Source organism: Lingula anatina, chromosome 1 (genome assembly GCF_051362555.1).
Source record: "Lingula anatina isolate TDL-2025a chromosome 1, LinAna3.0, whole genome shotgun sequence".
NCBI lineage: Eukaryota > Metazoa > Brachiopoda > Lingulata > Lingulida > Lingulidae > Lingula > Lingula anatina.
The window spans coordinates 67,856,147-67,871,219 of NC_141767.1; the positions used below are offsets into that span (position 1 = coordinate 67,856,147).

Consider the following 15,073-nt stretch of genomic DNA (forward strand, 5'->3'; position numbering starts at 1 on the left):
TCACACTCACAGTCGCAAACCCACTAGGTGATGGGGTTTCTCGACAGGGCAACAGTTGAGAGGCTATCTTCGACGCCGATTCTGTGCTTGCATTCTTGCAAAATCGGAATCCAAGTAAGAAATACTACATAAACACACCTGACAATGGAGCCTGCAAACCTAGGCTAACTTGTATTTACTCTGCTGTCATGAATTCTACGTCAGCAAGCTTTGCTTCACATATATTGATGACGTACTTCACATCAGCATGTGAGGAAAGGAACGTGACTCCTTACGTGATTGAAATTAACGTGAAATAAACCAAAAGACGATTCAGAAATGTAAGTATTAATATCCGATGGGCCATTGCTACTACCACTGACATCTGTTATTAGTACTACTTACCTAAAGCTACGATTGCTAGTTTGCTACCAAGTGCCGTACTGCAGATATCGAGTAATGCAATGTTATGAAATTGTTCCACAGCAAGAGTATAATTTTTGTTATTTGAAAAAGCTGTTTGTGAAGATTCTAGTTAAGTTAGAGCAGAAAATGCGTTCTAGTTACGTGAATATCAATGTTCGGTAATATTCAAATTAAATTCAGCAAATACCAATTAAAGGGAAAAAATTAGTTTGAGATGACAATAATTCGAGCAGTAAAGCAAGTCTTCTGTTAATGCACATACTAAAATAAAAAATATAAATGTTTCAGACTAGAAAAATATGTGTAGTTTCAGAGGCAAATTGTGTTGTCACTCAGATAAATTCCTTGTTCTTGCCAGGTCTGCCTTCACCATTGCAAGGTTCATGGCCAATAAAAGTGGAACCATACAAGGTCTACTCAAATCCCCGGCAGTGCCACTGACACTGTGCAGACGGTGCCTGGCATTATGGGGCTTCAATAAACCTGATGAATGGAAGAAAACTGTCATGGATGCTGAAAAACTTGTGGGATATTCCACATCACTCCTCAGTCTCCGCTGTATATTCAGTGATGAACTTGCCAATGTAGCTATGCAAGTAGGAAAACTAGTGGGAACAAAACACCCTCTGTTACATACAGCAAGGTAATGCATTTTATTAATTGACTAATTCACTGACAACAAGGAGAGAAATTTATGGCTGAAAATTAGTTAGGGTCTTGCGTAGTAAAACATTGAAGATATGGATGAATAGCTTTTCCTTTCAAGCAGAAGTCCGTCAATTTGTGTGTGTATGTGTGTGTCCAAGCATGCGTGATCCCAGTATTTTTTTACCTTAGTTGAAGAAAAGCATATTTTCATGTCAGCATGTTATACCCACTGTTACAGAACATTTATATGGGATGACAAGCAGGGCCCTCAGACCAGAGGGTTGATCATTCTACTATTGTCCAAGGCTGCTGGACCTTCCAACCATCCTGATAAGATGCCTGATTTTGATCGTGAAATGGTCTGTGGTATATATCAGAGGTATTGTCAGTCGTTAATGATTTTTTTCTGCAATGAAGGAGGAATTCTGCATTTTATATATTTCAGTGTATAGATCTCTACCTCTGTATTTTAGGAGGGGATATCATTTACTAATTCCCATTTGGTATCCATTAAAGACTGTTAGAGATGTCCTTTGAGGAACAAAACAAATTGTTCAGTTATATTTGGAAATATTCAAGTTATGTAATGTTAATCAATTTTTATTTACTTTCAGCCAAAGAAATCTTGCAGAAATTGCAGAAATGATATATGCTGCCAACCTCATTCACAAAGGAGTGGTCAATCTTGCTGAAGTCAAGCCAGCAGATGGCATGATGAAAGACATGGAGTTTGGAAACAAGATGTCTGTTTTAAGTGGAGATTTCTTCTTAGCCAATGCCTCAACAGCTCTTGCTGACTTACAAAATACCAAGGTTAGTTATGACAGTACACAACTCAAAAGTTCAATATTAATGGATTTTTATTGTTAGTATCAGTCATCATGGTGATGTGTTATATCTGTTTCAATATTTTGAACATTTTTTCTCCAAGAAATTATGTCATAAAAACAAATTGAAACATTCTCAGTGGAAACATTTTATTTATGCCAGAAATTATTGAATTAAAATTCCTTCTGTGTCAACTACATATATTTTTTCTGTAGGTTGTAGAAATAATTGCCAGTGCCATTGGTGATTTAATGCAAGCAGAATTCACAGGACTTACAGATAAAAGTGGTTGCCCAGTCCTGAAAACAACCACAACAATGGACAATTGGTATGAACAGACATTTCTCTCTGCTGGGAGTCTGGTTGCAAAAAGTTGTAAGGCAGCCATGGAACTTGCCAAACACTCACAAGATGTGCAAGAAAAAGCTTTTAACTTTGGGAAATATTTGACATTTGCTAGGCAGGTAAGGGGAACTTTTTTGGAATAAATTCCTTGTTTATGTGGACCTTCATGTATAAGGGTAAATCCATTAGCCTCTGTCCACATGATTCCACAGAAAGAAATTGATTGTATAGCATCTTGTATTTATCATGCACTTCACATTGATTGCATAGCAGCATTTTTCTGTGCATTCTCATAGCTGATATTCTGATGTTTTTTTCACGTTAATTAATGAATATTAATTTATGAATATAAAATTGCTCTGAACGTGTTGCTTTATTTCCAGTTAAATGAAGATCTCCAACCGTACATAACTTAGCAGCATTTTCTGTGCATTTGCATTATTATTATCAATGCATCCCAGATTTTATTGCACTTTGAACAGCATTATATTATTTTCTCTTTTGATGGATCATAACTTGCAAGTAATTTATGAAGATAAAATTGCTCTGAACATGTTGCTTCATTTCCAGTTAAATGAAGATCTTCAGCCATACATAAGTGAAGATGGCGGCAGTGCTCCTTTTAACCCAACATCTGCTCCATCAGTTCTCTATGCCATGGGGGGAGACCAGGATAGGGTGGATTTTCTCAATAATTGTGCAAAAACTACGAGTGGAAAGGTGCTTCATTACAAGTCCTTACGGCTGATTTTAAATAATTTGACAAGACCACATACAGACAAAATATTCCAATACATAAGTTCCATAGTTTTCGCATTTAAAAATGTTGACTTTTTTAAATTGTTTCACACTCTGCAGGCTAATCAAACACTCATTTTAAATGTATAACTAGTGCATGCATTAAATATATTTTATTTAAGTGGTAAATGAGAATGTTAGTGTTTAATTTCAGATGCAGGCACTTAAGCTGATCTCAAAGAGCAAGGCTCTGGAAGAAACGAAGCGTCTTTGTAGGGAACATGGACAGAAGGCAGTGGAGGCTATAAAAGACTTTCCCATCTCAGATACAAGGACTGTATTACAGAAAATGGCTCAAGTGACAACTAATGTATGAGTTTCACCTTTTACAAAAACATCTCTTGCAACTTCTTCTTGTAGTCCTTCAACAAAGAGATGGTGATTGCAGGGTTCTCAGTTTTTCTTTCTAAGATATTTTGTACAAAAATTTTTCAGCATGTATATAATGATCTCTTTTTTCATCCATAAAACTTCATGAACACTAAATTTCAGTGATTTCATGTTGAGATTGTTCTAAAACATAAATTATTGGGCTGAAAGTGAAAAGATTACTGTTCATGGATGAGCTTTGTCACGTTTTCCATGAGAGGGACTGGCTTACCAATTAAAGTGTAAGGAGGTTATTATTTTAGTTATGACTTTATCTTCATCATTTATGCAGCAGGTATCACACTGCTTCCACCCAGAACTTTGGTTTGTTAAAGCTTTTTAAGAAAATAATCCCTCCCAAAGGTGGTTCATTTGTAGTAGACTAAAGAATATTTGTTAATTTTTCTATCTTCCATGTTAGCTAAATTAAGATCACGTCACATCACACATGTGCTTCATTGGCAGATGTATTCATCCTTGTCTTAATGTGAGATACCTGATGCAAAAACTTGGTATGTTTTTTATTGCAAGATGGTACAGAGCAAGTTCATGAAAGTTTTTCCTTATAATTTCTGTCACTTCATCACCAAATTCTTTCTTGTTATCTTCTGCAGTTTTCTGTAAAGCAAAAGAACACACACTTGGTGACAATTTCACTCCATAAAGATGCACGGTCATTCTATATTTCTTCGGATTTTCATTGAGGTTTTCTGACCAAAGGAATTTCAGAGCATTCCTGTGTTCTGTTGTCACTTTTACTTGGTTAAACATCTCTGTTATGTCTCCCATTAAAGCGACTCTTTCTGTCCTGATTCTCAGCAACACTCCAACTAGCCATGCTGTCAAGTCTGGACCCTGTAACAGATGATCATTTAGAGACTTCCCTCTGAACTTTGCAGCACAGTCAAACACAATCCTAATCTTGTCTGGCTTGGCTGGGTTAAACACAGGGAAATGCGGCAGGTACCACATTCACTGCTGCTCTTCATTCTCACTGCCTTGTCACTGTTGTTTTAAGTAATGCAAACATGACTGAGGATTATTCCCTACATTGATTGAACATCTACCTTGATCAAGAGCAAGTCAACAAGTGAGTCACAGTTAAACAGTTTGATTCTTTAATAAGAACCCATCCAGGTTGGCTCCCCCTATCTGACGATTTCTGTGTCCACTTCACCGTCTCAAATGAGTTGAAGAATACACCATCAATGACTGACTGACCTATGTTACATTCAAAAATTTCTTCAGCTGAGTTGAGGATTTCAATGGCCTCTACTTCTGTGAGAAATTTACCTCCTGCAAGCTTCTATTACTTCTAGCCATTTTTGTTTTCTCTGTTTATCACTTCGTATTCTGGATGGTGCCTTTTCCTTCACTATTTTCATTGCTCATAGGGTGTTGACCTCTGTTGCACTCCTCTTCGTTTTTGGTGTCCTTGGGTCAGTTTTCCACTTCAGAGTATATTACAGTTCTTTACTCGCACTGTACATTGATGGTATTTGGTCAACTTCCAGTAGAATATTAAGAATATCTGCTGGACCAGGTATGATATTTAGACTCTCAAGTCTCTCCATCTTTGCCGTTTGTGGTATTGGGAAAGTTAAAATGCCCTAAATCTTAACTTTTTAAGAAAAAAAATATGAGATATTAAATTTTCAGCCATATACCAGTGGCTATTATGACTTGATGCCTCACACATACCATGGTGATGGTTGTCATGAAATTAACAATGTTGCCTGTATACAATAGGACCTAACATCCTTGGTTTAAGGCTAGATCAAGATGTATTTTTGGTTTCTTAACATGTTTACAAGTTTCATTTCAGTGATAATCCATTAAAATCTTTTGGATGTTGGTCCTCTACTGTTTATCTGAACAAAAAAGAAAATGTTTTTAAATGTTAATCTAAACAATATACGATTAGGCAAAATAGGAAATTAAATAGAGTAGCATTTAAGAAATCATAAAAATAATGTTTTGGATTAAATTGTATAATACTTGTAAAATGTGGATTTAACAACGCATTCAGATTCAGACGTCATGACATCTGGGATGATCCAGCTGATCTGTGGGGATCAACTAAATAGAGAAGAATTTGATCAGAATATAAAGTTAGTCATGTGCTCCGGCCAACACAGAGCTTCACTGAAAGAGCTTCCCCTAAGTTAGATACGCCGTTAAGTTGGTGTCGAGGCAACTCAAGGCATGGTCCGGTTACGCTGCCACCATGTTACAATGTATGCATACGACAGATTGTAGAGGCATACTAGAAGTTATACAGAGCGCGAGAGAGAAGGCACAAGTGCCATTAGAACTCAACATCCGTTGTAAAAAGGTCAAGGTCACTACACAGTAAACACAATAGTGTAACACTTTTTTTCTTGGCCTCCCCACTGGCTTTTTGCACTTTTTAAGCCTCATTGGGCTTCTCTCAGGTGTGCTGTTCAAATATATAGATTCTTGCAGATGTCTTGCCAAACCAACCTTTTTCCCACGGCCACCACGTAAGCTCCTGCCATGCTTGGTTTGAGCTGATTTCCTAGGTCTGCCAGGGCCTGCATTTTTTCTTTACCTTCCCACTGGCTTTTTGCACTTTTTAGGCCTCACTGGGCTACTTTCAGGTGTGCTGTTCAAATAAAGTAAAGTGTAAGAGTGTGATAAAGAATTTAAAACAGTAATAAAGTCCGTACAAGTTACGCAGTGCAACAGATGTCAGCCATTTGAACACAACACAATTTGTTCTGAATGCCAACCATAAACATTTGACTTGCACATTTGCAATGTGAACATGATTTGTCAATCACCATTAATCAGATTCACTATGACTTACGACATGATCTAGTTGGCTAACTGGACCTAAAGACTTGATTCAATCCATTCTATCCCAAACTATAGAACTCGATATTAAAAGATTCATAAGTTATACTAGTCTTATTACCCCAAATGTTTCAATATCTACATTATATGTAGTAGTGGACTTTTCATTATCAGACGCACTGTATAGCAACTATTGCATCTGTCTGTATAAACAGTGAACACAAAGTCATCGTTACCTTCATAGTGGAGCTCGATTATCATTTTCAACATTTACATACTTCACCGACCTGTTGGCTTTCTGTTGTGGCATTGCCAGTGTACACTGCTCTCTCTGGTGCTGCTGTCATTGCGGTTGTTTCGATGTAGTCGAACAGCACTTGGGCTCAAAATGTCCCATTCTGTTACATTTGAAGCATCTGACATTTTTAGTTCTGCAGCAATAATTTCCATAATGTCCAAGGTAACCACACCTGAAGCATTCTACTTTGACGGACAATTTTGTCGATTTCATCCTTTGCTTTTATCTTCCCAGTTTCTTACGGTTCACAGGACGCTTCTGTTTTACATTGAATGCATTAACACCTGCAACTTCTGATATTTTCAACGCTTGTTTCTCTCTTGTTTCCATGGCTAATTCTATGTCTAGTGTGCGTGCTAATGATAAATTTGTGTCTGTCAGTTACTTTGTTCTCAGTTTTCTTTCTCAGAAAGACAATTGTCATCGATTTGATCCTTTATTCGTCGATTTGATTCGTCTCAAAATCACATTCTCTAGCTAGGGAGTGCAATCTAGTTACAAACTGCGTGAGTGTTTCAGATCTGCTTTGTCTGGCCAGGCAAAAAATATGCCAATTGTACAAAATGTTTCTTCTTGGTCTGAAGTAATTGGTAAGCAGATTAACTGCAATGTCAAATGCATTTGCATTTCCTTCTTGGTTGTCATTAGGGGTTTCTACATGTAGCTATTGAAGATTTCTTGAACCTTGATTCCTGCACAGTGGAGTAGTAGCTGCTTCTACGCAAACAGTGGCTACGGCGAAGATTTTGAATCTTTTCAGCTATCTCTTCCATCTCGTAGCAATGTTTGATCACTGTGTGGATCAAAACTCTCAATGGATGGTTCATTTATTGGGCTCAACATTTCCTTCAATTTCTTAGTGGAATCTCTTCGTTATTTCTTGGTCCAGTAAGAATAACTTAGGTTAGAAAAAAATGTTAACAACTGAATCTGGTCCAATATATGTTATGGGGCAATATAATCCAGATAATTTCCCATTGGAATCTACCATTGGCAAAGTGCCAAAATCCAAAATGGCTGCCAATATGCAGAGGGGGGCTCAATATATGCATATCTTGGGAAACAGAAGACACAAAAAGATATTTTTTCCCTGATCAAAGATGACTTTGCTTGTTAACTGAAATAAACCATTTTCAAAAATAAAGTATGGGAGGATTTTTCCCTTGTCAAGAATAAAATACAAGATACTTTTTCTTGTTGACTATATGAATATTTTGTACAAACTATGTACATGTAAAATATATAATGCAAATATAATAACTGTGCAATATATTACAATAGTGCATTTTTTTTTCAATATATGTAAAAAATAAAAGGCTGTACTTTATAATTTTGATAAAGGACCAGTTTACTCTTTTTTTAACACCGTTGGTGACTGTAATGTCGAGTATATGCCTAACCTCAACACCCCTAGCATCTGCTAAAATTTCTGCTGTCTTAAACAACAAATATGGTGTTGAAGCCCTGATGTTTTGGGCATGGAAATATGGTACATCTAATTCCAAGAGTAATTTACACTCCGGGACAGCTTTGACCGCCTCCAACTAGGATTTGTTGTAAGTTTTCACCAGCCTGGTGAAGCCAAAGTATGTGTTGTAATAAACAGGCAGCCACATCTCCATGAGCTTGTTCCCCGTAAAACAGTGGAAATTGATGGGCTGATGCTCTGGGATGTTATTCCTTTGTAGGATTGATAACAGATGCCTGATGGCATACACAGAGTCACCACTACCCATTCCAAGGCAATGCAACACTAACACCTTGCTGTCAATTTCTGAGGGCAGTAGATCATTGAGCAGATCTTCCTGATCCTGCCAGACATGGGAGGACTCTGAAAAATCAAGACCAACCTCTCCGATGGCGCTGACATGGGAATCTTGAACCAACGTCCTGAAGGCTATGAGATTTTGCTCCCGCAAAGCAGGGGTTTGGGAGGCCTTTTTCGGGTGAAAGCCTATAGCTACATGCATGTTCTCCAACTTATTTAACAAGGCACTCCGAGTTGGATCCCTCTCTGGATCACAATACACTGCTACTGAGCCCACCAGATTAACCTCCTTGCCCTCTGGCACAGGAACTTTCTCCCGCAGATTCTCCAGGGTCCCATTGGACGGCAGATTATAAGCTTAGAGAGTCCTGTCCAAGTGGAAATGGCTATCAAAAGCCTTGACTCCCATCACTACATCTGCCACTGTTGTCCGTTGGAGACCTGCAGGCACCTTGAAATTGTTGAGCCATAAATCCCGTTGGGCTGGATTCGTGCATGAAGATAACTTCAACACAGCTCGCCAATGTATAAATGCACCCACAGAGTTGGCTGACTTTAGGGTTACTTGCGGGGGCAGAGAGACACCAAGCTCTTGACAGAAGGCTTGCATCGCTTGCCGTTGGGCTTCGCCAATCCCCCTGATATTTTTAAGGTTGAATTTGTCGCCTGATGCTGATATAAAATCGCATAGGCTTTGTAGAGGTTTATTGATACCAAAAATGAGCAAGGTAGCCCACTCCAAAGCTGTCACCCTGAGAGCCACGATCTCAGGGACGATACTCAAACCCTCGTCAAAGATATCAGGTATGTGTGTTATGACATGGACCTTGACTGCACCCCTTTCAATATTGGGGTTACTACATCCAGGGACTTGGCCCCGTATGCACAAAACATCTTAAGTGTATTTTTTTAAGAATTTCCTTAAGTGATCACCCTTAACATAAGTGGTATGCACAAAGCATCTTAAGATGAGAATTTCCCAAAATATCTCCTTAACTTTAAGGTACCTCATTGGGTCTCTTAAGTGGAAATTTTGTCCTTAGATTCCGTGACTGTACAACACAGTGGCATTCATTTGTGCTAGTCAAAGCTGTGCAGCAACATTATTTCTCTATGACTCTTATTATTGCTGTTTATCGTGAAGAATCGGATGAACTGGAAAGGGCAGTCGCAAGACCAAGAATATTTCGGGACCACGAAAATCCTTTGGATTTTTACCCAGATCATGAGATTTACCAGCAATTTCGTTTTGATAGAGCGGGGATACTTTTCATTACGGATCTTCTGGCAGAGGATATTGAACCACCCACTAACAGAAGCCACGCAATTCCTGCCTTACTACAGATTTTCATTACCCTAAGGTTCTATGCCTGTGGGAGCTTTCAGCAAGTTGTTGCAGATACAATTAGAATACATCAGAGTACTGCTTGTCGAATCATTTACAGGGTTACAAATGCTCTCCTAAGACATATCAACAAATTTGTGAATTGAAATGAATGAATTGAAAGCGAATATTTGCATGGGTCTCCAACCAAATACATTTGTAATTTGTCATTCTGTTAAGGGATATCTAAAGTGAAAATTTTTGAGTGGGCACTTTTTATGACATGTTGCTTATGAAATCCCCAAAAACCACCTGATAACACGGAATCTCACGCATCAATGCTTATACAATTAACATAGGTATTTAATATGTGCATACGTGGGGTCAATAGTGAAATTAATAATTAATATTAATATTATGAATTACATGCCACAATTTTTCATCACAGATAACACTTAAAAATGTAATTATGTCACTGGATTATTATTATTAGTGTTGGGTCTGGGGATTGGATGACACGCCTCTTTTTCTGTCAGAGTATGAAGAATACTAGGCCTACACAAGAAGTTACAACTTCTTGGCCTACACGATTGATATCTCAACTCTTTTAATAATAACTGATAGGCCAATAGGCTATTAGCAAATGTAGCCTATAATGTGGACAAATAAAGCATTGACGTTTCATTCACTGGTTTTCCTCAGTTCCTTTTTGTAATCGATGATGTCCTTTTTTGCACTTGAAAGGAGGTTGTCCCACTTCTTTTTGACACTTTCAAGGTCTCTCTTCATATCAGGATTGTGCTGGTTTACACCATTCATTACTTTGGTCCATGCATCTTTTTTGGCTTGTGCTGTGATCTTAGATATTAGAGAATCTCAATTAGAGAATCGTCCCCTGAGTGTGTGTTTCTGCTTTAAAAATTCCTCAACAAGTACCTCTTTCTCCTCACAACTCCAATTGGGCCCTCTTTTCTTATCTGCCATGTTTAAAGTACATACAACACAGTGTATAAGTTTAATACACACCAATGTGCTTGCTCATATCCAAGTAAAGGATTCCTTCAAACATGAATTCCCCAGTGTGAGCTATTGTAGCAGGTAATTCTGTTGGTCAATGCACAGGCTAAACATAGCTCAACACATAAGAGAAATCCTACAGAGTTGAGGAAATTCCTATTATTTGAGAAAATTCTTGGCTTAGGAAATTTTTAAGGTACTTTGTGCATACCACTTAAGGCGTTTCCTCAGCTAAGAATTTTCTTATGAAGTTAAGGAGAATTTTTCACTTAAGATAAGGATTTTTTGTGCATGCGGGGCCTGACATTTTGTCATTTTTGGTCCAACCTTAGCCACTTTTAGGTTAGGCTCCCCCACAGACTCAATCAGAGACTCTTGTTTCTGAGATTCCCCAGATGCAGCAACAGTCCCTGGCTTCTGTACAGACTGACCTGACTTACAATTTTGACGATTTGGGCTTTCTTTTCTTACTTCTGCTTTTTCCGGATTGGGATTTCTCCCCCGTACTTACAGATTCAGAAAAGGGGTTCTTTCCGGTTTGGGATACTTGCCCAACTGAATGGGCTTTCTCCCCCGTAATAGGAAAAGAAGGGAAGTAGAGGCTCATAAGTGATGGGATTGGCCTTTTATCCTGCTTTCCGGTTTGGGATACTTGCCCAACTGAATGGGCTTTCTCCCCTATACTGGCAGACCCTTGTTTTCCGGCTTGGGATACTGGTCCAATTAAATGGGTTTTCTCCCCCTTACAAACAAAGACAGAAGCAGGAGAGGGGGTGGTAAGTTTGCGGCAATGCACGCCAAAGCTGCCCGTCTCCTACCCTCCATGGAAAACACAAGGCATGGGGACTTTTACAAAGTAGACTCATGGGGCTTAGGGCTCCCTTTGGCAGCAGATCCATCTGAGGATCCAAGCAATTCCGAAGAATTGCAAGGCTCCCCAGAATAGACCTCCCCCTCCAGGATGTCCACCTTCATGGCCTCTGCTGATGATGTTGTAGGAATTGGTGTGGAATTCCCCCCTCCCCCAGACACCACAAAAGTGGTTTGGGTAATATTGGGGTCAGTTCCCAACCTTATATCCCTGACTGGTCCCGAGAAAACACTTGGCTCCCCAGTAGGTTTGGGTTGCACTGGCTTCTTGGATTTCCCAGTCTTAGGATTAGGTGGGAGTTTAGAGATATTTTTTTCCACCCAATTCTTATCGGAAATCCCCTTGGAGAGTACTTCAGACGCTAAGTTGCACAGCCACGAGTAGTACTCACCCTTCTTCTTATCTTTGGCCATTTGTATTTTACATAAGTCCACAACGTCTAATACTGACTGTTGGATCTTGTCAGTATCCCCAGGCAGAGCTTCTATCAGATCCCGGACAAATTCCCCGGGCTGGATGACTGGAAACACACGGTATTTTATCCATGTGGCCAGCTCATCCACGACTATATTTTTGGACTTGGGATTTTGCTGCTTGGCCATCTGAAATGATAAATGAACACACAGATTTTAAGTTATATGTTGTTCAGCTTTCTTGCAATGAGGACATTTATACTCCAAGGCATCAGTCACTGTGATATTAACACAGGACCCATGATACCATTCATCACAGAAATCACACTGAATCATGAACCTGCCACCGTACGGGACCGTAAAATCATCAGCATTTGCCAGGCAATCATGTTTGTTTCATAAGACCTGCAATTTATCATCAGGCATCTTCTCGCACATGATATCTGACACCAGGTTTACAAGCGTGTCCTAGACCTCCGGTCCCACGTTTCATAACTAATAATATCATAAACGTTGGCTGACCCTGAGTGGTTTGCTCCTTCCTTTAACTGCTCCGCACTGCTCGCATCATCCCTCAGATCGTTTCCAGGGGCAATTAAGTCATGATGGCCTCATATTTGATCTAGTGTAAAGGAGAGTCCTACTTGAAGGGGAGAGAGAAAGGCCTGCGGATGTGTGGCATGCATTATTGCCTGAATCAGACGTGAGATCTTGGATTTCTGTGCCCTATGTTATAGAGGCATTTTGTTTATAGGTATTTGCTTCCTTATAAGATGACCAAAACCCAAAGCTATTCAAGAGATCAATTAAGTCACAATGGCCATATTTTTGATCTGGTGTAAAGGAGAGTCCTACTTGAAGGGGAGAGAGAAAGGCCCTGTGGCGTACATTATTGCCTGTCCAATAGAAGCACAAAGAAGGTTCGCATTTTTGCTTTTAATTATGTTTTTTAGCAAAAGTCACAATGAATTCAGCAGAATAGCCAGATTGTGTTCCATGGATTCCATGTCTGATGTGCTTGGGTATACATTTTCATGTTTCTTGGCACTTTTGATTTCACTTCTTATGTTGTGCCCAACAACTTTAATTAGTCCATCCATATTATCATTTTCATTTGTAAATTTTACATGTGATTCTTGGATTATTTGTTTTACATTCATAATAAGGTGACAATTAGGAGTTTTTGTTTTGTTGATGTTATATGGAAACTTTGCCCCTTTTATGCGCATAAAGTTATTGTGGAAGAGATTTTTTACAGTAAATGCTTTTACTAACATATTCAATTTGCATTATTTCGATAAGTTCATCCAGTGTAACAGTTTCATTGTCATTATTCTCTTAATACTCAATAATGTGCAAGAAAACTTTTTAATATCATCTGTGATGCCAGCAGGTCGTCCTCGTTTTTGAGTTGTTGATAATGCTTCTATTCTTATGTTCCTGGTGTAGCCTTGAGAGGATGTGTCATTAAATACAGGCTCAAAGCCTAAGGAAAACGCAACACCGAACTGGCTGCTTCCACAATTTATTCCAGTGCTCTTTACACTACGTCATGCGCATGTGTGGCCTCATTGTGACCTTAAGCATAGGTTAGGCCACACTTTTTTATTTTTGTGGATGACATCCTCTGGGGACCCCGAAATCGATTTGAGAGGGTGAAATGTCTCTTAAAGTTATTTTCAAACTCTTTGCATCCCAAACATGTATGTGTCCTTGTTGAAAATACAATAGGTTTCTGACACAGTAAACAAACTTTTACCTCCCAGTACATGTATTCACTTTCTAAAAGTGTGATGTGTCCATGAGTAGGGTCTATCAATTTTTCTTGCTGTTAACTTTTTTTTTTTTTTTTTAACACAAAAAATAGGTAATCTGGGCTATATTAATAATGCAGTTTTCTTGCTTGAAATGCAACCAAAATTCATAATAAAGAAAATAAGAAAAGACATTCTTTATCAATGCACATTTTTTTTATGTGTGACAAGAAACAATGCTTGCTAATTGTACCACCAGCGTAGGCGCTGGCGGTACCCATGGTTTTAGTCCCGACCCGTATGTTCCGCCGGCTCCTGCGGCTCCTGCGGCTCCGCCGCCAAGTCACCGTTACTGCTTCTCCTCCTAGACGGTAAGGGCCCCTGTACCCATCTCTTGGATTTAGGTCACCTATAATCTCAACTCGTTCCACGTAAAATTTGGGCTTTGTCGGTATTGGGGTCTAGGTGTGGCACTCATTGCAATGCACCCTTGTCTAAAAATGGCAAAATTAAATGCTAATTATCTACCCTACGGAAGGAGTTATGGGAAAAATTTCTACAGACAGCTTTCCAAAAGTCATATGTGTAGATTTCAAATATGCCCTTGGATTTGACCTTTGACCTTTATTTCAAGGTCAAACGGGCCAAAATTTTCAAAAAAATGAAATTTTTTACGAAAAAAAAATTTTTTGCCCTGTTATTCAGACACCACACAGACTTAACCAATAATATTATTGGAAAGTGTTATCCTTCAGGTCATCTTTCATCTCCGTGAATTTGGGGTCAATCGGTGCATTTTCACGGGAGTAGTGGCCATAAAGTACCGAAACTGAAAACTGTCTCTAATTCGGGAACCGTTAATGCTAGAGACCCATTCTTTTTTTGCATTTTGTAGAGCATGTAAAGCCCAACACTGGAGGTGGTCTCCATTTTTTTGTATTCCATACGGTTCTCAAGTTATGCTGTATCAAAAAGTACATAATGGTGGTGAAAGCAAAATGTGCAGTACGGTAATGGATAATAAATTTTGAACTCTGGAAAAATAATACATAAGGCTTGGCAAAGCAGACAACTTGTGGTCAAAAATGACATTATTTCATCAAATTTGAACTTCTGGAACTTCAGAGCACTTCCTATTTTAAGAATTTTGACCAAAATGATGTTTTCTTTATTTTAATTAATCTTTTCTGTAGGAAATTTATGGCACATTATGGTAACTCCAAAATTATAACATTTAGTCCCTTATATCTCCAAAACTGGCAGAAACAGGTCCATAGTTACTATTGAAGTTGAATAGGAAGTCATACAGTGGCAATCTTACTGTGACCTTGAAATTGACGTTTGACCTACTTTTCACCATGAACTGAACTTTGCAAATTTTGCTTCCCTTTTATCTCCAAAACTGGCAGAGATAGGTC

General features: G+C 38.7%; 3 protein-coding genes across 3 annotated transcripts; 1 reads left to right on the plus strand and 2 right to left on the minus strand.

Annotated features, from left to right (window-relative positions):
• Positions 1-150: 150 nt before the first annotated feature.
• Positions 151-3,655, plus strand: LOC106158460 (all trans-polyprenyl-diphosphate synthase PDSS2). Its single transcript, XM_013534456.2, has 7 exons — positions 151-320; positions 764-1,048; positions 1,292-1,432; positions 1,668-1,866; positions 2,097-2,345; positions 2,797-2,946; positions 3,179-3,655. Coding segments are annotated over exons 1-7 (1,188 nt in total). The 5' UTR covers positions 151-318; the 3' UTR covers positions 3,341-3,655.
• A 147-nt stretch (positions 3,656-3,802) lies between these two features.
• Positions 3,803-10,480, minus strand: LOC106158407 (uncharacterized). Its single transcript, XM_087011207.1, has one exon. The coding sequence runs from the start codon at positions 8,476-8,478 to the stop codon at positions 8,053-8,055; it is 426 nt and encodes a 141-aa protein (XP_086867333.1). The 5' UTR covers positions 8,479-10,480; the 3' UTR covers positions 3,803-8,052.
• LOC147764921 (uncharacterized) lies at positions 3,865-4,365 on the minus strand. Its single transcript, XM_087017870.1, has one exon. It carries the CDS (start codon positions 4,363-4,365, stop codon positions 3,865-3,867), a length of 501 nt encoding a protein of 166 aa, XP_086873996.1.
• Positions 10,481-15,073: the final 4,593 nt, after the last annotated feature.

What these genes read in the sequence shown, in the direction of transcription:
- LOC106158460 (XM_013534456.2), top strand. An exon ending in CTGACTTACAAAATACCAAG is followed by an intron (nt 1,867 to 2,096) that starts GTTAGTTATGAC and finishes TTTTTTCTGTAG; the next exon opens with GTTGTAGAAATAATTGCCAG. An exon ending in ATTTGACATTTGCTAGGCAG is followed by an intron (nt 2,346 to 2,796) that starts GTAAGGGGAACT and finishes CTTCATTTCCAG; the next exon opens with TTAAATGAAGATCTTCAGCC.
- LOC147764921 (XM_087017870.1), bottom strand. Translation starts at nt 4,365, where the DNA reads ATGTGGTACCTGCCGCATTTCCCTGTGTTTAACCCAGCCAAGCCAGAC.
- LOC106158407 (XM_087011207.1), bottom strand. Translation starts at nt 8,478, where the DNA reads ATGCATGTAGCTATAGGCTTTCACCCGAAAAAGGCCTCCCAAACCCCT.